This window comes from Phocoena phocoena, chromosome 7 (genome assembly GCF_963924675.1).
Source record: "Phocoena phocoena chromosome 7, mPhoPho1.1, whole genome shotgun sequence".
In the NCBI taxonomy this organism is placed as follows: domain Eukaryota; kingdom Metazoa; phylum Chordata; class Mammalia; order Artiodactyla; family Phocoenidae; genus Phocoena; species Phocoena phocoena.
The window spans coordinates 58,076,362-58,099,780 of record NC_089225.1 but is presented as its reverse complement, the minus strand read 5'-3'; the positions used below and the strand labels follow the sequence as shown (position 1 = coordinate 58,099,780).

Sequence of the window (23,419 nt, the reverse complement as noted above, 5' to 3'; positions counted from 1 at the left end):
GAAGCAAATAAAACGAGGTATGCCTGTAGTTTGTAAGGCTTTTGTTGCTATATGGAATATACTTACAAAAATTTAACTTCTACTCTTATAAATCATCAGAATTGGAGCCTGGTTTATAAAGTTAGGGTGACATTTAGAACTTCAAGAAGTCAGTTCTTTTATAAATATCCACAAAGACCATGGGTACTAAATAAGCCATAATAGTTTTAGGTATTCTAATTGGCGGAGGTATGTGGGAAGAATCCCACTGTTTCCCATCTTTTATAAGTAGGATTCTGGTTTATAGAAATATTAGCCTGCTCTTTTGATAAATGTAAAAGTCTATCAAAAGTTATGTAAAAGTTTAAATATGATTAAAATAAATTAGTCGTAGAGAATTCCCTGGAGGTCCAGTGATTAGGACTCTGCCCTTCCAACTGCACGGGGTGCGAGTTCAACCCCTGGTCAGAGAACTAAGATCCCACAAGCCACGCTGTGCTTCCAAAAAAAAGAAAATTAGTCATAGATACTTGCAGTGTAACACCTACTTTCATAATCAGTTTAAATTTTTCTATAATTTATACTTCTTACTAGTAATTATAAAAATTTTTTTGGCCTGAAGGCCAGGTTACTATACTTTCTACTTGTATGACTGGTAGTAACTTTTCAAAAGTGCTTCTTGAATAACCTTAGTGAATATATTTTTAAAATGTGATATTTTGCAGAAAGCTGTTACTTTAACAAAAATATGTTCTCTCTTATTAAAAAAGAACAGATGTATGATGCCCTTTATTGACATTCTTAAGCATTTTTTAATATTAGGCAACATTAGTTCCTTTAAGAATCTAAACTTATCTTTCCTTAGAAACTTTTGAAGCCCCAATTTTTTCCTTCTGCTGTCATATTGTAACTATAGAAAAACCACTTCTGGTCTCTCTACTTTGGATTCCTGCAGCACTGCTTTTGTATATTCTTTTAGGGAGAATTAACATTTAGCTATAATATAAATGAATCATTCACTTCAAAGAATGTATTAAATAACTCTTATGTGTAGACATCGTGGGGAATAAAGAGATGAATGTAATATGGTTTTTGACCTTAAGAAGCTTATAACCTATTTTTTAAAAATATTTCTTCTGGGGTACACTATTCTAGTATTCCTAACTTTTCTGGGTCTGTAATATTAATTGCTATTTGGAATTTTTTTCCCTATTTAAAAAAATTCTAAACTGTATCTCAACTTTATTCTACTTTTTGAGAATTATAATTTAGTTCCTTGTTTAATTTGATCTTGTTATTATAGGTAACTTCGTCATACATTTTATTTATGTTTAAGTTCTGTGTTTCTGTGAGTTTTAAATTGTCTTTATTTCTTTGCTTTGAACCGTTGTTAGTCCGTCAGTCCCTCCCTCCCTTCCTTCCTTCCTTCCTCACTCCCTTTCTCCCAACACCTTCTTCTCTCCCTCCCCCTTTCTTTCCTTTTTGTTTCTTTCACCTATTTCTGAACTTAAATAAAAGAAAAGGGAAAAAAATACTAAAGGATGTATGTATGTACATATGTGGCTCTCCAAACTGAATCTAATTGTGGTGTCCTTATTTTACTAGCTCTCTTGCATGTTTTCTGAACCAGAACTTGGATTCATGTGTAGTAGATAGCTTTCTTTTATTTTTTATTATTTACGTGTTAATGATATATATTGCACTAAGAATGATTATAAAATTTGAGAATAGTATTCTTTGATTTGCTTATGTTTAGCTCTAAAAGAAGTATAATATTTACTGAACATAATACTAACCTGACTGCCAGCCTCTCACGGCTACCCCACCCCCACCAATTTTTTATCTCTTGTTTTTCTTTATTTTTTAAAAACATTATTGAAGTATAGTTGACATACAGTATTGGTTTCAGGTGTACAACATAGTGATTCAACATTTACATGTATTACAAAATGATCTCCACAATAAGTATAGTAACCATTTGTCACCATACAAAGTTATTATAATATTATTGACTGTATTCCCCATGCTGTACACTATATTATATCCCCTTAACTTATTTTTTGTGTCACTGGAAGTTTGTACCTTTTAATCCCCTTCATCTATTTCATCCATTCCTCAACTCCCCTCCCCTCTGGCAGCTACCAGTTTGTTCTCTGTATCTGTGAGTCTGTTTCCGTTTTGTTTTGTTTTGGTTTTTGGATTCCACATATAAGTGAAATCATTTGGTTTTTGTCTTTCTTTGCCTGACTTATTTCACTTAGCAAAATACCCCCTAGGTCCATCTATGTTGTTGCATATGGCAAGATTTCATTCTGTTTTATGGCTGAGTAATACTCCATTGTATACATGAATACATACCACATCTTCTTTACCTATCTATGGGTGGACACTTGCTATTGTAAATAATGCTGAAATGAACACAGGGGTGCATATATCTTTTCAAATTAGTATTTTTGTTTTCTTCAGATAGAAACCCAGGAGTGGAATTGCTGGATCTTCTGGTAGTTCTATTTTTATTATTTGGGCCAGCTCCATACTGTTTTCCATCGTGGCCGTACCAATTTACATTCCCACCAACAATGTATGAGGGTTCCTTTTTTCTCCTTGCCAACACTTGCTTTTTGTTGTCTTTTTGGTAATGGCCATTCTGACAGGTGTGAGGTGATATCTCACTGTGATTTTGTTTTGCATTTCCCTGATAGTTAGTGATATTGAGCATCTTTTCATGTGTCTGTTGGTCGTCTGTATGTCTTCTCTGGAAAAATGTCTATTCAGGTCCTCTGCCTATTGTTTAATCAGATTGCTTGGTTTTTTGATATTGAGTTGTGTATGTTCTTTGGATATTTTGGATATTAACCCCTTATTCGATATATCATTTGCAAATATCTTTTCCCACTCAGTAGGTTGCCTTTGTGTTTTGTTGTTGGTTTCCTTCTCTGTGCAAAAGCTTTTTAGTTTGATTAGTCCCATTTGTTTATTCTTGCTTTTGTTTCTTTTGCCTGAGGAGATAGATCCAAAAAGACATTGCTAAGACTAATGTCAAGTGTTTATTGCCTATGTTTTCTTCTAGGGGTTTTATAGTTTCAGGTTTTGCACTTAAGACTTTAACCCATTTTGAGTTTATTTTTGTATATGGTATTTAATACTTTTGCATGTAGCTGTCCAATTTTCCCAACACTATTTATTGAAGAGACTATCTTTCTCCACTTTATATTTTTGCCTCCTTTGTCATAGATTAATTGACTATAAGCATGGGCTTATTTCTGGGCTGTGTTCTGTTCCATTGATCAATGTGACTGTTTTTGTGCTAGTACAATACTATTCTGATTACTATAGCTTTGTAGTATAGTTTGAACTCTGGGAGCACAGTAACTCTGGCTTTGTTCTTCTTTGGATATTTGGAGTCTTTTGTGGTTCCTACCAGTTTTAGGATTATTTGTTCTAGTTCTGTTAAAAATGCCGTTGGTATTTTGATAGGGATTGCACTGAATTTGTAGATTGCTTTGGATAGCATGGACATTTTAACAGTATTAATTTTCAACCCATGATCATGGTATATCTTTCCATTTATTTGTGTCATTATCAATTTCTTTCATCAGTGTCTTATAGTTTTCAGAGTATAGGTCTTTCACCTTCTTGGTTAAATTTATTCCTAGCTATTTTATTCTTGTTGATGCAATTATAAATGGGATTGTTTTCTCTTTTTTCCCCCTTTATGCTAGTTATTAGTGAATAGAAATGAAACAGATTTCTGTATATTAATTTTGTATCCTTCAACTTTCCTGAATTCATTAATGAGTTCTAAGTTTTCTGGTGATGTCTTTAGGGTTTTGTATATACAATATCATGTTATCTGCAAATAGTGACAGTGACTTCTTCCTTTCCAATTTGGATGCTTTTTTCTTTTTTTTTTTAATAGAGCAAGTCAGTAGAGCAACTGCTCCTAATCTCTTTATTTTTATTTATTATTATTTTTTTGAACTTTATTTTATTTGTTTCTTTATACAGCAGGTTCTTATTAGTTATCAATTTTATACACATCAGTGTATACATGTCAATCCCAACCTCCCAGTTCATCACACCACCACCCCACCCTCCAGCCACGTTCCCCCCATGGTGTCCATATGTTTGTTCTATGCATCTGTGTCTCAATTTCTGCCCTGCAAACCAATTCATCTGTACCATTTTTCTAGGTTCCACATATATGCATTAATATACGATATTTGTTTTTCTCTTTCTGACTGACTTCACTCTGTATGACAGTCTCTAGATCCATCCACGTCTCTACAAATGACTCAATTTCGTTCCTTTTTATGGCTGAGTAATATTCCATTGTATATATGTACCACATCTTCTTTATCCATTCATCTGTCGATGGGCATTTAGGTTGCTTCCATGTCCTGGTTATTATAAATAGTGCTGCAATGAACATTGGGGTGTGTGTGTCTTTTTGAATTATGGTTTTCTCTGGGTATACGCCCAGTAGCGGGATTGCTGGGTCATATGGTAATTCTATTTTTAGTTTTTTAAGGAATCTCCATACTGTTCTCCATAGTGACTGTATCAATTTATATTCCCACCAACAGTGCAAGAGCGTTCCCTTTTCTCCACACCCTCTCCAGCATTTGTTGTTTGTAGATTTCCTGATGATGCCCATTCTAACTAGTGTGAGGTGATAAATCATTGTAGTTTTGATTTGCATTTCTCTAATAATTAGTGATGTTGAGCAGCTTTTCATGTGCTTCTTGGCCATCTGTATGTGTTCTTTGGAGAAATGTCTATTTAGGTCTTCTGCCCATTTTTTTTTTTTTTTTTTTTTTTTTTTTTTGTGGTACGCGGACCTCTCACTTTTGTGGCCTCTCCTGTTGCGGAGCACAGGCTCTGGACATGCAGGCTCAGCGACCATGGCTCACAGGCCTAGCCGCTCCACGGCATGTGAGATCTTCCTGGACCAGAGCACGAACTTGTGTCCCCTGCATCGGCAGGCGGACTCTCAACCACTGTGCCACCAAGGAAGCCCTTCTGCCCATTTTTTGATGGGGTTGTTTGTCTTTTTAATATTGAGCTGCATGAGCTGTTTATATATTTTGGAGATTAATCCTTTGTCCATTGATTTGTTTTCAAATATTTTCTCCCATTCTGAGGGTTGTCTTTTCATTGTGTTTGTAGCTTCCTTTGCTGTGTAAAAACTTTTAAGTTTCATTAGGTCCCATTTGTTTATTTTTGTTTTTATTTCCATTACTCTAGGAGGTGGATCAGAAAAGATCTTGCTGTGATTTATGTCAAAGAGTGAGTGTTCTTCCTATGTTTTCCTGTAACAGTTTTATACTGTCCAGTCTTACATTTAGGTCTCTAATCCACTTTGAGTTTAGTTTTGTATATGGTGTTAAGGACTGTTCTAATTTCATTCTTTTACATGTAGCTGTCCAGTTTTCCCAGCACCACTTACTGAAGAGACTGTCTTCTCCATTGTATATTCTTGCCTCCTTTATCAAAAATAAGGTGACCATATGTGTGTGGGTTTATCTCTGGGCTTTCTATCCTGTTCCATTGGTCTATATTTCTGTTTTTGTGCCATACCATATTATCTTGATTACTGTAGCTTTGTAGTATAGTCTGAAGTCTGGAAGCCTGATTCCTCCAGCTCCGTTTTTTTTCCCTCAAGACTGCTTTGGCTATTTGGGGTCTTTTGTTTCTCCATACAGATTTTACGATTTTTTGTTCTAGTTCTGTAAAAAATGCCATTGGTAATTTGAGAGGGATTGCATTGAATCTGTAGATTGCATTGGATAGTATAGTCATTTTCACAGTATTGATTCTTCCAATCCAAGAACATGTATGTCTCTCCATCTGTTTGTTTCATCTTTAATATCTTTCTTCAGTGTCTCATAGTTTTCTGCATACAGGTCTTTGTCTCCCTAGGTATGTTTATTCCTAGGTATTTTATTCTTTTTGGTGCAGTGGTAAACGGGAGTGTTTCCTTAATTTCCCTTTCAGATTTTTCATCATTAGTGTGTAGAAATGCAAGAGATTTCTGTGCATTAATTTTGTATCCTGCAACTTTACCAAATTCATTGATTAGCTCTAGTAGTTTTCTGGTGGCATCTTTACGATTCTCTAGGTATAGTATCATGTCATCTGCGAAGAGTGACAGTGTTACTTCTTCTTTTCCAATTTGTATTCCTTTTATTTATTTTTCTTCTCTGATTGCCATGGCTAGGACTTCCAAAACTATGTTGAATAATAGTGGTGAGAGTGGACATTCTTGTCTTGTTCCTGATCTTAGAGCAAATGCTTTCAGTTTTTCACCATCAAGAATGATGTTTGGGGCTTCCCTGGTGGTGCAGTGGTTGGGAGTCCGCCTGCCGTTGCAGGGGACACGGGTTCGTGCCCCAGTCCAGGAAGATCCCACGTGCTGCAGAGCAGCTGGGCCCGTGAGCCATGGCCGCTGAGCCTGCGCGTCCGGAGCCTGTGCTCTGCAATGGGAGAGACCACAAGAGTGAGAGGCCCACGTACCAAAAAAAAAAAAAGAATGGTGTTTGCTGTGGGTTTGTCATATATGGCCTTATTATGTTGAGGTAAGTTCCCTCTGTGCCCACTTTCTGGAGAGTTTTTATCATAAATGGGTGTTGAATTTTGTCAAAAGCTTTTTCTGCATCTATTGAGATGATCATACGGTTTTTCTTCTTCAGTTTGTTAATATGGTGTATCACTTTGATTGATTTACGTATATTGAAGAATCCTTGCATCCCTGGGATAAATCCCACTTGAACATGGTGTATGAGCCTTTTAATATGTTGTTGGATTCTGTTTGCTAGTATTTTGTTTAGGATTTTTGCATCTGTGTTCATCAGTGATATTGGTCTGTAATTTTCTTCTTTTGTAGTATCTTTGTCTAGTTTTAGTATCAGGGTGATAATGGTGGCCTCTTAGAATGAGTTTGGGAGTGTTCCTTCCTCTGCAAATTTTTGGAAGAGTTTGAGAAGGATGGGTGTTAGCTCTTCTCTAAATGTTTGATAGAATTCACCTGTGAAGCCATCTGGTCCTGGACTTTTGTTTGTTGGAAGATTTTATATCACAGTTTCAATTTCATTACTTGTGATTGGTCTGTTCATATTTTCTGTTTCTTCCTGGTTCAGTCTTGGAAGGTTATACCTTTCTAAGAATTGGTCCATTTCTTCCAGGTTGTCCATTTTATTGGCATTGAGTTGCTTGTAGTAGTCTCTTAGGATGCTTTGTACTTCTATGGTGTCTGTTGTAACTTCATTTTCATTTCTAATTTTTTAAATTTGAGTCCTCTCTTTTTCATGATGAGTCTGGCTAATGGTTTATCAATTTTGTTTATCTTGTCAAAGAACCAGCTTTTAGTTTTATTGATATTTGCTATTGTTTTCTTTGTTTCTATTTTATTAATTTCTGCATTGATCATTATGATTTCTTTCCTTCTGCTAAGTTTGGGTTTTGTTTGTTCTTCTTTCTCTAGTTCTTTTAGGTGTAAGGTTAGATTGTTTTATTGAAATATTTGTTGTTTCTTGAGGTAGGATTGTATTGCTATAAACTTCCCTCTTAGAACTGTTTTTGCTGCATCCCATAGGTTTTGGATCATTGTGTTTCCATTGTCATTTGTCTCTAGGTATTTTTTGATTTCCTCTCTGATTTCTTCAGTGATCTCTTGGTTATTTAGTAACGTATTGTTTAGCCTCCATGTGTTTGTGTTTTTTACGTTTTTTCCCGTGTAACTGATTTCTAATCTCATAGCATTGTGGTCAGAAAAGATGCTTAATATGATTTCAGTTTTCTTAAATTTACCAAGGCTTGGTTTGTGACCCAAGACGTGATCTGTCCTGGAGAATGTTCCATGCGTACTTGAGAAGAAAGTGTAATCTGCTGTTTTTGGATGGAATGTCCTATAAATATCAATTAAATCTATCTGGTCTATTGTGTTATTTAAAGCTTGTGTTTCCTTAGTAATTTTCTGTTTGGATGATCTGTCCATTGATGTAAGTGAGGTGTTAAAGTCCCCCACTATTATTGTGTTACTGTCGATTTCCTCTTTTAGAGCTGTTAGCAGTTGCCTTATGTATTGAGATGCTCCAATGTTGGGTGCATATATATTTATAATTGTTATATCTTCTTCTTGGATTTATCCCTTGATCATTATGTAGTGTCCTTTCTTGTCTCTTGTAACATTTTTAATTTAAAGTCTGTTTTATCTGATATGAGTAACGCTACTCCAGCTTTCTTTTGATTTCCATTTGCATGGAATATCTTTTTTCCATCCCCTCACTTTCAGTCTGTATGTGTCTCTAGGTCTGAAGTGGGTCTCTTGTAGACACATGTATATGCGTCTTGTTTTTGTATCCATTCAGTGAGCCTGTGTCTTTTGGTTGGAGCATTTAATCCATTCACATTTAAGGTAATTATTGATATGTATGTTCCTATTACCATTTTCTTAATTGTTTTGGGTTTGTTTTTGTAGGTCCTTTTCTTCTCTTGTGTTTCCCACTTAGAGAAGTTCCTTTAGCATTTATTGTAGAGCTTGTTTGGTGGTGCTGAATTCTCTTAGCTTTTGCTTGTCTGTAAAGCTTTTGATTTCTCCATCGAATCTGAATGAGATCCTTGCAGGGTAGAGTAATCTGGTTGTAGGTTCTTCCCTTTCATCAGTTTAAATATGTCATTCCACTCCCTTCTGGCTTATAGAGTTTCTGCTGAGAAATTATCTGTTAACCTTATGGGAGTTCCCTTGTATGTTATTTGTCGCTTTTCCCTTGTTGCTTTCAACAGTTTGTCTTTAATTTTTGCCAATTTGATTACTATGTATCTTGGTGTGTGTCTTCCTTGGGTTTATCCTGTATGGGACTTTCTGCACTTCCTGGACTTGGGTGGCTATTTCCTTTCCCATGTTAGGGAAGTTTTCGACTATAATCTCTTCAGATATTTTCTTGGGTCCTTTCTCTCTCTCTTCTCCTTCTGAGACCCCTATAATGCGAATGTTGTTGCATTTAATGTTGTCTTAGAAGTCTCTTAGGCTGTGTTCATTTCTTTTCATTCTTTTTTCTTTATTCTGTTCTGCAGCAGTGAATTCCACCATTCTGTTTTACAGGTCATTTATCTGTTCTTCTGCCTCAGTTATTCTGCTATTGATTCCTTCCACTGTATTTTTCATTTCAGTTATTGTATTGTTCATCTCTGTTTGTTTGTTCTTTAATTCTTCTAGGTCTTTGTTAAACATTTCTTGCATCTTTTGAGTCTGCCTGCATTCTTTTTCTGAGGTCCTTGATCATCTTCACTATCATTATTCTGAATTCTTTTTCTGGAAGGTTGCCTATCTCCACTTCATTTAGTTGTTTTTCTGGAGTTTTATGTTGTTCCTTTATCTGGTACATAGCCCTCTGCCTTTTCATCTTGTCTATCTTTCTGTGAATGTGGTTTTTGTTCCACAGGCTGCAGGATTGTAATTCTTCTTGCTTTTGCTGTCTTTCCTCTCCTAATCTCTTTATTTTTAAACCAGGATTTTTCTAGTCTATAACACCCTGCTAGTGTTGGATGGTCTCCTGCAGAGGCGGGAGGTGGCTGTGTCTCACCTTGAGGACAAGTTCACTGGCAGCAGCCTGGATGCTTTTTATTTCTTTTTCTTGTCTGCTTGCTGTGGCTAGGACTTCCAATACATGTTGAGTAAGTGTGATGAGAGTGGGCATTTTTGTCTTATTCCTGATCTTAGAGGCAAAGCTTTCAGCTTTCTCTGTTGAGTCTTAGCTCTGGGTTTGTCATATATGGAATTTATTATGTTGAGGTATGTTCCCACTATACCCACTTTGTTGAGAGTTTTTATCATAAAGGGATGTTGGGTTTTGTCAAATGCTTTTTCTACATGTACTGAGATAATCAGGATTTTTATCTTTCGTCTTGTTAACATGGTGTGTCAGATTAATTGATTTGTGGATATTGAACCATCCTTGCATCCTTGGTTTAAACCCCACTTGGTCATGGTTTATGATCCTTCTAATGTATTGTTCAATTTGGTTGCTAGTATTCTTTTTTTTAATTAATTATTTTTTGACTGCATTGGGTCTTTGTTGCTGCATGCAGGCTTTCTCTGGTTGCGTTGAGTGGGGGCTACTCTTCGTTGTGGTGCATGGGCTTCTCATTACAGTGGCTTCTCACAGAGCACAGGCTCTTGGCGTGTGGGCTTCAGTAGTTGTGGCGCATGGGCCAGTAGTTGTGGCTCGCAGGCTCTGGAGCGCAGGCTCAGTAGTTGTGGCGCACAGGCTTAGTTGCTTCGCGGCATGTGGGACCTTCCCGGACCAGGGATTGAACCTGTGTCCCCTGCATTGACAGGTGGATTCTTAACCACTGCACCACCAGGGAAGTCCTGGTCTTGATTTTTTGATCCATTCAGACATCCATTGTCTTTTGATTAGAGCACTTTGTCCATTTACATTTAAAGTAATTATTAATAGGTGTGTACTCATTTCCGTTCTGTTTATTGTTTTCTGGTTGTTTTTGTAGTTCTTCTTTGTTTCTTTCTTCTTTTCTTGCTTTCTTCCCTTATGATTTGATGAATATCTTTAACGTTATGTTTGGATTCCTTTGTTTTGTGTGTGTGTTTTTGTTTTAGGTACTATGAGGTTCATATATAATGACTTGTGTATATAGCTGTTTTAAGCTGATGATCTTGTTTTAAGTTCAGACACTTTCTAAAATCCCTACATGTTTAGCCCCCCATCATGTTTTATGTTTTGAATTTACATCCTTTTATTTTGTGTATCCCTTAACTACATAGATATAGATGATTTTACTACTTTTGCCTTTCATCATTTCTACTAGCTTTATAAGTGATTGATCCACTACTTTCACTATATGTTCGTCTGTAGTGGTGAGATTGTTTCCTCAGAATTTTCTTACTTCTAGCTGTGGCTTTTTCTTTTCCACTTAGAGAAGTCCCTTTAACATTTCTTGTAAGGTCGGTTTAGTGGTGATGAGCTCCTCTAGCTTTTGCTGTGTATAAAACTCTACCTCTACTTCAATTCTGAATGATAACCTTGATGGGTAGAGTATTCTTGGTTGTTTCTTTTTTTCTCCAGTACTTTAAATATATTGTGCCACTCCCTTTTGGCCTGCAAAGTTTCTGCTGAAAAGTCAGCTGATAGTCTTATGGGGGCTCTCTTATGTATAACTAGTCATTTTTCTCTGCTGCTTTTAAGATTCTCTCCTTATCTTTCTCTTTTGACATTTTAAGTATAATGTGTCTTGATGTGGACCTCTTTGGGTTCTTCTTGTTTGGGACTGTCTGTGCTTCCAGGACCTGGATGTCTGTTTCCTTCCTCACATTGGGGAAGTTTTCAGCTATTATTTCTTGAGATAACTTCTCTGCCCCTTTCTCTCTCTCTCTTTCTTCTGGAATTCATGTAATGCGAATGTTAGTATGCTTGATGTTGTCCCAGAAGTCCCTTAAACTATTCTCTTTTTTCTGAGTTCTTTTTCTTTTTTCTGTTCAGTTTGGGTGATTTCCACTACTCTGTCTTTCAGATCACTAGTCTATTCTTCTGTATCATCTAATCTTCCATTGATTCCCTCTAGTGTGTTTTTCATCTCAGTTATTGTATTCTTCAGCTCTGATTTTTTTAAGTATTTTCTTACTCTGCTGAAGTTTGCACTGTGGTCATCTATTCTTCTCCTGAGTTTCATGAGCATCTTTATGATCATTACCTTGAACTCTTTATCAGATAGATTGTTTATCTCCATTTCATTTAGTTTCTGAGATTGGTCTTGTTCTTTCATTTGGAACATACTTTTCTGTCTTCTCACTTTGCCTAATTCTCTGTGTTTATTTCTTTGTATTAGGTAGGCCCGTTACGTTTCCTGACCTTGGAGAAGCGGTCTTATGTAGGTGGTGTCCTGTGGGGCCCAGGCACATGCTCTCTTCTGTGCACCAGAGCCAGATGCTTCAGGGGCGTATCCTGTGTGGGCTGTGTGCGCCTTTCTCTTGTTGCAGGGCTAACTGCTGTGGGTTTGCTGGTATGCAGGGCTGGCCCCTGGGCCCAGCTGGCTGAGAGGACCTGCTTTGTGCTATTACAGGGGATACATTGGTGGGTGGTGCAGGCCCCCCAGCACATCGGGCTGTGGGGCCTGGTGGCAGGCAACTGATGTGAGCACACTGGTAGGCGAGGCAGGCCCCTGGTGCTAATAGGCTCGAGGGAGGATTCCAGAGCATGCCTGCCAGTTCTGGTGTCATCTAGGTAATATGAGATCACATTAGTGGCTGCTGCCAACATCTCAGTCCCCAAGGGGGTCCCAGCAGGAGGCTTTCTAAGATCGGCAAGTAGGTCTGACCCTGGCACCTTTCACACTGCTGCCTTTCTGCTTGAATTCAGGTTGAGTGAGTTTTTGCCTGCACTCTTTAAGAGCAGTCTCAGTTTCCTATAGCCCTCTGACTCTCCAAAATGTGAACCCTGCTGGTTTTCAAAGTCAGACATTTTGGGGGCTCATTTTGGTGCAGGACCCCTGGGCTGGGGAGCCCAGTGTGGGGATTGGACTCCTCAGTCCTTGAGGAGGACCTCCTTTTTAAGGTTTTAATTGGTATGGGAATAAATTTGACTTCTATATACTAATTTCTGATTTATTCATTTGTTTTTGTTTTTTCCAGTAAATGTTTATTGAGTATGTGCTGTCATGCATTGTTTTAGGCCCTGAGGTTATAGTAGTAAAACAAAAGAGACAAAAAAAAAAATCTCCCTTTGTGCATGTTGTGGGGGTAGACAATTTTATCTATCAGTTTATCTGTATAGTGTTAGAGGAAAATGTGGAGGAAAATGAAGAAAGGATGATGTATAGGGACTGTCTTGAGTGAGGGTGGGTTGAAGCGTTAAATAGGGTTGTCAGGGAAGGCCACATTGATAAGGTGACCTTTGATCAAAGTCATGAAAGAGGTGAGGGAATGAGTCATGCAGATATCTGAGGGAAGTACATTCCAGACAGAAGGATCAGTAAGTGCAGAGATTGAGTAGAGAGTATGCCCAGATTACTCTAGAAATAGCATGAAGGCCAATATGGCTGGACTGGATTGAACAATGGGGAGAATAGTAGGAGAGACAGTAAGAGAGGTAGCAAAGGATCATATCATGTGGGGTCTTGTAGAATGTAGACCACTGTAAGAACTTCAGTTTTCAATTTTTAAAAAATTTTGTTTTGAGCAGAGGATTGACATGATTTAAATTATGTTTTAAAAGGAAGGTGACTGTGTTGAGGCTGCAAAGGAAGCAAAGGTGGAAGCAGGGAAAGTACTTAGGAAGCTCTTGCAGTTATCTAGGAAAGCACTGATGGTGGCTTGAACCTTTGTTTAGTAACATAAGAGGTGGTTTAAGATTCTGCATATATTTTAAAGTTGGAACCTAAAAGATTTCCTGATGGATTGGATATTGGGTCAGAGAGAAAGGACTCAGAGGTGACCTTCAGGATTTTGGCCTGAGTAACTGGGAAGATAGAGTTTCCATTTATTGAGATGGTAGAAATTACAAGAGGAGCACTTTTTGGATGGGGTTTCAGGTGAGGTGGTGAAGAACAGGGTTTGATTTTGGATATGTATGTTTGAGATGCCTATTAGACAGATGTCCAAGTGGGGATTCTAAGGACGTAGTTGAATATGAGTCTGGCAAACAGGAATTATTTGGATTGGAGATATAAATTTGGGTGTCATCAGTATTTGGATGGTATCTACTAAAACCATGAAACCGGATGAGATTATCAAGGATGTAAATGTGGAGAAAGAAGAGAAAAGGACCAAGGCCACCCTAGGGTACTCTAACATTAAGATATTTGGAGTAATGAAGAAGAACCAGAAAAAGAAAGTGAGAAGAAGTGGTCAGTGAGATAGGAAATCCCAAGAGTGTGCGGTGTCCTGGACACTAATTGAAGTTTCTGGGTCATGGTCATCTGTGACACATACTGCTGCCAAGTAAGTTGAGGGTCGAAAATTGACCATAGGTTTTAGCAATGTTGAAGAACTTGGTGACCTTGAGAAGAATAGTTTTGGTAGAGGAATGGAGTAAAAGCCTGTTTAGAGTAGATTTAAGAAAGTAAGGGAGTAGAGAAGTGGTAGACAATGAGAAGAGGCAGTTCTTTTGAGTAAAGGGAATTGAGAAAATGGGTAGCTGGAGGGGGAAGCATTTTGTGTGTATGAGTGAGCAGGATGTATGAAAGAAATGATAGCATGTGCATGTTTATGTGCTACTGGGAATGGCCTAGAAGACATGGAATAATTGATGATGGAGAGAGTGGGGACAATTGATGGAGAACCATCCATGAGGAGGCAAGAAGGGATGGGATTTAGTGTATAAGTGCATCTTGTACTAGTGAAATTAACAAAAGGAAAGTCAGTTATATCCTGCCACAGCTAAGTTTGAAATCAAAAAGTATTGAAAAAAAGTTAATGGTCCTAGCAAATGGATTACAACTTCTTATTTAAGTAGGTTTTTAGAGTTTACTCACTTGTGTTCCATGGCAGATATGGAAGATTAAAGTAGAAGTCATGAATCTTTTTTGCTCTTGATAGTAAATGGAATGATACTTCATACTTTGCTGTTTTGGGGGATGTACATTTGATAAAGAAAATCTGCGAAAACATAAAATAGCAAATGCACTTTTTTGGGTGTTCTTATGTGTTATAGCTATACTGTTGTAGTTATCTATTGTATTACAAACCACTCCAAAACTTAGTGGCTTAAAACAGCATTCATTTGTTTTGCTCATGAATTTACAATTTCAGCAGAATTTGGTAGAAACATCTCATCTCTACCCCACATGGGTTGGAGCTACCTGATTGGGGATGGAGGATCTACTACCAGGACGGCTTACTCACATGACTGACAAATTGGTGCTGGCCACTGGTTCCTTTCCACATGGACCTCTCTAATGGAGCCACTTGGACTTGCTTCTAATGTGGTGCTGGGTTCTAAGAGCAAGCCACCCAGAAGACAGTAGTTTTGAAAGCTGGCACACCTATATTCTCTTGGTCAAACAGCAGTATTACAGATTCAAGGGAGGGGACATAGGCATTCTCCTTCTCCTATTGGAATGGAGGTGACTCAAATAATTGTGGACTCTTATTTTAAAACTGTCACATATACCTTAATACAGGTAACAAAGGCATTTCTATCCCCATCCATTTTTCTGTGTTCATATTAAATGCCAACATTACCATGAAACCTTTCTTCATCCCATCACTGATTTTAATATCCCCCTTCCTGAACCCTTCATGGTACTTTGTTGTTTCCTTTTTTTGTGGCACTTACCTTGTATTAGTGTATGTTATAATTTTGTGTTATCTTTGCTCGCCACCTTTATATTGCAGCTCTGAATTCCACTCAGTAGTGCTTTACTCATAGTGGTTGCTTAATTAGTGTGTTGTCAAAAGAAATAAAAGGAAACTTTTTTAAAGAATTCATAAATTTTGTTTAAATGTTGTAAAAAAGTGATTAACCAAATGAGACCTTGGTGAACTGCAAGGTGCAGGTTGTTTAAAATTGAGAGAGGTAGGAGACATACTAGAGTAGAAATAAGTCAACAAGGTGATGAAGAAAAATGTTTTGATAAATTAAGAGTACATTTTGCTTAATAGTTCTTTAAAAAGCAGAGCAACAAAAAAGTAAACTCAACTAAAGGCTGGCAAGTGGTGTGTGTTATTAGAAAATTTTCTGCTTGAAGATAGCTTTTCTGTATGGTCTCCTGAAATTAGGCTGAAATTCTCAATGTAGCAGGCAACAAAAATTCAGTTGATTAACCGTCTTATTCCATGTACAGCCTTACTTATTCTTGCATGTAACGTAAGATATTTATATTTTCTGGGGATGAGGACATGGATGTGTTTGGGAGGCCTTTATTCTGCCTACTGTACCATGTAAGTTGGGTAATAGGCAGTTGGAAGTTTGTTATTAAAGTGCAGGAGGAACATAAATTTGTTTCATAGACTTTATTAAGCTCATACTCTGTGCCAGTACCTTGCCACATCCTGGGGCTATAAAGATGCAGTTCCTGTCTATTAGCTCTTGGTTTAAAAAGTTATGCATATGTAAATAATCTTAACATACCAAGGACCACGGTGAAGGTCGTCACGAATCACAATGCATATGTTTTAATAACAATTTGCTTTGAGAACTTGGTGGGAAAGGACTCTTCAGGTCTATTCTAAGGTACCAAGAAGAGACCTTGGTACCTTGAGGGACTGCAAATAGTGCCGTATGCCTGAAAAAGGGGGGTAGGGTTTATGTGAGGGAGGGATAATTATGAAGGATTTTGTATGCAGCATTACAGAGTTTGAGACTTTATCTTACATGCAACATGGAAACCACTGGAGGCTTTTCATTTTAGAAAGAACAGCTTTTGTTTGTTTGGTTTTGGTTTTTTCTTTTTTGTAACATGGAGAATGGATTGGAGAGAGCAAGGCTGAACACATGGGTATCAATTAGGATACCAACTAATATAGGTAAGAGACAAGGGCCTACACTAGATAGCTTATTGCAAAGCAGTTGAAAAGGGAAGAGATTTAAGAGATAATTCAGATTTAAGAATAGATTGATAGGACTTGATGGCTATTAGATTTGGAAAGTGTGGAGTCGAAGGAGGAGTAAAGATTTTTAGCTTGAGCAACTGGTTAGACGTTAGTGTTATAAGCAAGATAAGGAACATAAGAATCAGAGTAGTAGGTTTGTGTTGAAGATAATGACTTCGCTTTTGGATCTGTTGAGTGAGAGTTAAATCCAGGTGATATGGTTTATAGGTAGTTAATTATTTCAAATGGAGCTTAGAAAAAAGTTGAGGTTATAGATACAGATTAGGAGTCATTGGGAAGCATAGGTGATATTTATTGAAACCATGGGATGGAGTGAAATTGTCCAGGGAGAGAAAATAGAGTAAGAGGACCTATAAAAACAGCTGTCCCCAACCTTTTTGGCACCAGGGACAGGTTTCGTGGAAGACAATTTTTCTACAGACCGGGGTAGGATAGGGGGTCGGGATATGGTTCAGGCGGTAACGCAAGCGATGGGGAGCAGCAGATGAAGCTTCACTCGCTCGCCCGCCACTCACCTCCTGCTGTGCGGCCCGGTTCCTAACAGGCCGTGGACCGATACTGGTCCGCGACCCTGTGGTTGGGGGCCCCTGTATTAAGAACATTAACATTTAAGTGTAGATGGAGAAAGAGGAGCCCAGGAAAAAGAAGAAATGATCAAAGTTAAAAGCAGAACTAAACTGGCATCTAGAAAGCTGAAGTGTAAGTAGGGATGATATCCATTGTCATATTCTGCAAAGGGTCAAGTAAGTAGAAGACAGATGAGGCCCTTGTTCTTCGTAACAACCATGGAGGTAAGTATTCTCATTATGTGAGGAAGCTGAACTGAGAGATGTCAACTTGGAAAAGGCTGCATGCACATCTAATAAACAGGGTGGAGCTAAAATTTAAATCAAGACAGTTTGATTTCAGAATCTATGCTTTTTTTAATCTCATTTTGAGTCTGCTTCATTTTGAATTTAAAATTATAGACATGTCCTCATACTTGGTATGATTTTTATTGAATAGTTGATTGATCATTGATAAGGATGTTAAAACATCCTCTGGCCAAGAGGTGGCTTTATGGGACAGTCCTTATACTTAACCAGACTGACATAGAATGCTTGCTAAATCTTTTTGGGGGATGGTATTTTACATTTAAATGTGGGAAATGTTCAATGTAACCGATATGACTACTTTGTTGAGTACTAGAAACTTTCTAAGAGAATTATAATACAAAGCATTTGTAAGTGCCATGTAGCTAAAAGTAGATAAATCTTACATATTTTAAATTGAGACTACCAGAATATTCCATAACACTTTACCAAATATAGATTTGGTATTGTATTGCTAGCTATTTTCAACCATTGTCATGGTAACTCTTTGTTACCTGCTTTTCCTTTGTAAACATTGAAACTATTTCTCCCTTTCCTGACTCTTCTGTATCAGTTTTCCCTTTCGTCTGCCTAATTTTAGATTTAGAAATTATTAAGCCACATCTCTTTTATGGAATGCAAATATGGTGTTCTTTGTTAAATAGTTAGTTATAGACCTTACCTTTCAGTAGCATATGAGTGATGTTAAAAAAAAGAGTGCCTTAGTTAATTTTCACTGGGTAAATGCACACTCAGAGGATGCAGTCTCAAGTCTTTGTTCAAGAAGTGAAAGGATAATAGTAACTTTTAAGATAGTCTAATAAATGTTAAGCATTTATTTATCTGGAAGAAAAATGTAATTTTTGAGTTATGTTTTACCTACCTAAAAATCTGCTAAAGAAATGATTTACAATATTTGATGCCTTGTTTTTTTAAATTAATTCCAGTGACCAGATCTTTGTATGATTTCATTGATCTCAGTACCTTTTGCAGCATTTAATGGCTTTTCTTATGTGTAACCATCTTTTAAGGTGTTCCTTGTGAATAAAAGATAATTAAGTGACCAGCTAATTTGCAGGAGTTATTAAGATACACTTAGTCTAGGTAAAATCTGAAGTTTTCTATAAACTGTAAGGAAAATAGCCAAATATAAGGGCAGTTCCATTTATATAATGATGACATGCTTGTAATTTATTATTTCAGTGGCTAGGTTAGAGATTAAATTAAGAACCAATGGAAAATTAGTTGGTCCCACTAATTACAGATAAATGGTGATTTGAAATACTTAGCTGTATGAAAACACTGTCATCTGAAATATGTATTCAATAAATGTGAACTATCAACTTACAGATATTATCTTATTTAATTCTCATAACAATTCTGAGTTAGGATATTATTATCCTAATTTTACAGATAAAGAGACAGAGACTTAGTGAAGTTAGCCCATCTGTGGTCTTGTAGCTGCAGCCAGGATTCTAACCAAACCTTTTTGACCGCAGGGCCCAGGTTCTTAACTAGTAGACTAGATTATAGTAAACTGAAATCTGATGCTCAAGCTGTACTTTTGATTGCGATGAACTTTTCATGAAAATCTTTAACTGTCAAATAGTGTCCAAATCTAAACTATTTTGCTTCTGGAAGTATGCATTTTTTACCAGTCATGCCAATTAAAATTTAACTTCTTTAATTTTAGCCTACAGTTTCAGGATTTGTGATAATTTAAGGTGATATGTAGAATTAAAAAGGTAGAAGTGCATCTTTATTTGAGCTCTTACCATCGACATTCAAGTAAGATATTGGTGGGTATGGGGAATGACAGAATTGAATTTTATGTTATCGAGTAGGCAGGGGATCATGAAACTTTCTGTAAAGCACCGGATAGTAAATATAGTAAATGGCTTTGAGAGCCATATGGTCTCTGTTGTAACTACGCAACTCTTCTAAAGTAGCCATAGACAGTATGTAAACAACAGCGTTATTGTGTTTCAAAAAGAGGCAGCAGCCTGGATTTGGCACATTTGTCCAGTTCTTGTAATTTTTGCAAGAAAAAGATAAGATTTGTTTATGATAATATATTGTTTATGCAGAGTGGAAGTTTTCCTTTGTAAACTGTATTGGCAAAAAAAGTTTACCCAAAAAGATAGCAATAGTATAAAGGAGAATGGGAAGCTAATGGTACCTAATAGTAAAGAATACTTTTTCAGCATTTCTATGACTACTTTAATTACCTCATAAATACTTGATAATTACAGAATATACTTATTTAGTCATTTCTTAGCATTACCATTTTTTTATCTTGAAAAAACAATTTTACAGTTTTCACTGGCGTTTTCACTAATTCTGATAAACTTTCTTTATCATAACTTGGGAAGGATTATTGTAAAAAGATATGATGCATAACTGGGTGACGATTTTATTTTATTTGAATTTATTTTGAAAAATAATATCAGCAGGTAGACTTAGATCAAGGCTTGTTGTGTAAATATATACATGTAGTTGAATTGTAGGTTCAGAAGTGGAGTACTCTGCAGCCAGCTTTCAGTGTCACATTTTATAGATTTCTTATTACAAGTAGTTTTGACCCTACGGATGCCTTCTAGTGCCACAAAACATTATTAAATGTAAGTCATTTGATATTGACTAATGGTGGTATGTTGGATGTTGAACCTAATACATACTTTTTATTCTTATTCTCAGAGATTCGTCAACGACCTGCAGCTCAAAGAAACCTTTCTCCAGCACCAGCAGGCTCTAGCCAGGGCTCTCCCCGCAAAGTTCCAGTATCTCCTGGACCACCAAAGGACACTTCGGCCCCTGGTGGACCCCCAGAAAGAACTGTTATTCCAGCCCTATCGTCAAATGTGTTACCAAGACGTTTTGGATCCCCTGCTACTTCAGTGCCTGGAATGGGTAAACAGAGCACTTAATGTTATTTACAGTTTATATTGTTTTCTCTGGTTACCAATAAAACGGACCATTTTCAGACAGTATGGAAATGGCATTTCATTTGGAAATAGCAGAGCAGTTATCTGATTAAGCAGGAGTTCCATATTCAATTAGCCATAACTCTTTACAGCTGGCACCTTGTGATACTGAAACCTATTTCTTGAGCTCATTTAACTGTTATGGCTTCTTTGTTTAAATGGCAATAAAACTTTGTAGTATTCTGTAGTCAACAGTATAGCATATCTTTTTATATTCAGCTTTAGAATGGTCCCAGATTTATATAAAATGACGATAGAAGAGAACATTTTTGGAATATATTCGTGCTTTTTGCTAGCCCCTTCATATATATTTTTAAATATGACAATTACTTAACATATTTCAGGAAGAATATTCATGTGTTGTGGTGTATAATACTACTAATGTTAATGTGGGCTTGGTAGATTTTTCTTTTTTTAAGCCATAGAACCTTAGTATCTTCTGACAGATACTTCAACATAAAGTTCTATTGAATTAATAACAATAATTCAATAGAATTACTACTATTACCCTTTACTACTATTTCATTTCTTTGGATTCTCTTTTTTCAGTGCTGTAGATCTCTAGGGGAAGACCCCATTTTTGGAGTGTAATAGATTATATTACCCTGCAGCTTTCTTTTGGACTGTGATTGGGACATGGAAGTCCACTATATCAGCAGATCACATTAGTTTATGTAGATTTCCATGTCTGATTATTGAATATGATAGTAAATTATTTATCTTATTTTAGAATATTTAATTTTAATTTAGATTACTTTCATATTTTGTGACTAATTACATATAATTTATAATGATTTTGAGGCTAGTTAGTAGTTGATATCAGGTATTCAGGGCACTTATGTAATAAAATCAATAAGCAATCTAAATGTTACTAATGCAGTAGACATTTTTTCCTGCTTTTTCTTCAAAAAAAGCAGCATAAGATTTTAGAAAACTAGAAAACTATTAATTTATAAATACATTAAGAAAGCTAGCTACAAATGAAATGAATACAAAACATAACTTTTAATTATTGGTTATTGAAAAAATACTTTTAAACTTGACATATAATGATGTCACTCAAGGCAGCCATATATTTTGTGAAGTTGAGTAAATTAAAGTGATTGAAAATTACTCATCTTTCAGTTGTTATTTAGTTGATCCAAGATACCCATATTTGTAAAGTAAAGCTCCTAGTTGTTTAATGAAAGAACATTTTTTGTGAGAATGCATGAGTTATATACATTTGTATAACTAGTTTTAAAGAAATTAAAGTTTAGCAATTTATATAAAATAATAAAAATTATATACTAGCACATGTAAGAACAGGATTATAGCAGGAGCAATGGCCTACCATTTCATGATCATGTAAATATAACATTTTACTGAAGTTTTTAATTAGTTTCTGTGTAAAAGACTTTGTATTTAAGTTGTACATTGCCAAAAGTATGAATGAGTTAAGTGATTTCTTACAGAGAAGATTAATAATTCATATTTTCATTATGCCATATTTGTGGAAGAGAATCAATTTAATGTGTATTACCACAGGGCTCCCATATGTTTGGAAATTAATAACCAGCAGGTACTTGATAATTTGCCAAGCTGTGTAAAAATGACCAGTATTCCTACAATGATTGCTCTTGATGTTTTTATTAATTACTGTTACCCATAACAGCATGAATACAAAGATGTGTTATTTTAAAAATTATTAGTATGCAAGGGAGTTAAGATAGTTTTATGAAATCTGTTGTTTTGTTTATCCAGATTCCTTTCTGGACATTTTCATTTTAAACATGTAGAGGTAAAATACTCCAGCAAAAGTTAAGTTGGCTTAAATGCTTTCAAAATCTAATTTGACATGTTTATTCAAGTTGAAAATTTGGTAATGAGGGATGACACTTAATGTCTACATTCAAGTTAATGTTTTGATGATAATGATTGAATGTTGTTAGTACGACTATACCAATAACTGATGAAATCTGAAAAATGTACTTGATTTGTAATACTAAAAACTTATTCTAGAACCTAAATTTCATTTACTAGCTGTAATTCTACATCATTTGCCTTTTTAAAGATGGTAACAACCTTTAGATTTGTGATTATTTACAAAGCAAATCTCTTTCTTATCTTTTAACATATTAATATCATATTACTGCCCTAAAGCCGTTTTTTAATGCTTTAAAGTATTTGTCACAGCCATTTTGAAAACCTTTTATGCATGTATTGCAAGGTTTATTCCAACAGACCGCATTTTGTTTCAAAGTCTTCTACGAGGTCTCCACGTAACCTCCATTGCTGCCTATCTTACTCTTATCTGGCCTTGTTTTACAAAGGCAAACATCACATCTTATTTATTTTATTCTCTCACTTTCTTCTCAGTGCCTTCTGTGTAGTGTCTCAGTTCAGAGTATCTCCTGCACACAGTTCTGTTTCAGTTTTCAGAGACTGTGGAGTTAACAATTCATAAAGTTTGAATGTGCAGTCTTTGTTTTTGTTGCTACTGTTTTTATATGATGTAATCATTAACTAAATTCTGGGTTATTCCTCCACTCCCCATTCTCCATTCATCTCCTCTGATACTGGCTAATTTATTACATGAACACAATGTATCTCTCTATTTATTTAGATCTTCTCTAGTCTCTCTCAACAGTGTTTTGCAGTGTTCAGTATATAGGTTTTGCACCTTTTGGGGTTAAACGTACATCTAATTTTTTCATGTTTTTATCATATTTTAAATGATATTTTATTAACTATTTCCATTGTTCTTTGCTAACATATATAGAAATTGAGTTGATTTTTGTATATTGATCTTGTATTTGTAATATTGCTAAACTCACTTGTTAGTTCTGATAGCTTTTTTTTCTTATAGATTCCATAGTATTTTCTACATAGGCTGTCAGATTGTAAGTAAGGACAATTTTACTTCTTCTTTTAAAATCTGGATTCCTTTCATTTCTTTTTCTTGCCTTATTATACTAGCTAGAACCTTTAGTGCAGTGTTAAATAGAAGTGGTGAGAGCAGACATCCTTGCCTTATTGCTGATCTTAGGAGGAGAGCA

At 36.0% G+C, this 23,419-nt stretch overlaps 1 protein-coding gene across 2 annotated transcripts in view; it reads left to right on the top strand.

Moving 5' to 3' along the window:
* LNPK (lunapark, ER junction formation factor) overlaps window positions 1–23,419 on the top strand; it is an 83,443-nt gene that overhangs the window by 36,957 nt on the left and 23,067 nt on the right. For both annotated transcript variants that reach the window (XM_065880484.1, XM_065880485.1), the window contains exon 9: window positions 20,095–20,307. In XM_065880484.1, the coding sequence (XP_065736556.1) occupies window positions 20,095–20,307 (213 nt within the window). The remainder of the gene's footprint in view (window positions 1–20,094; window positions 20,308–23,419) is intronic.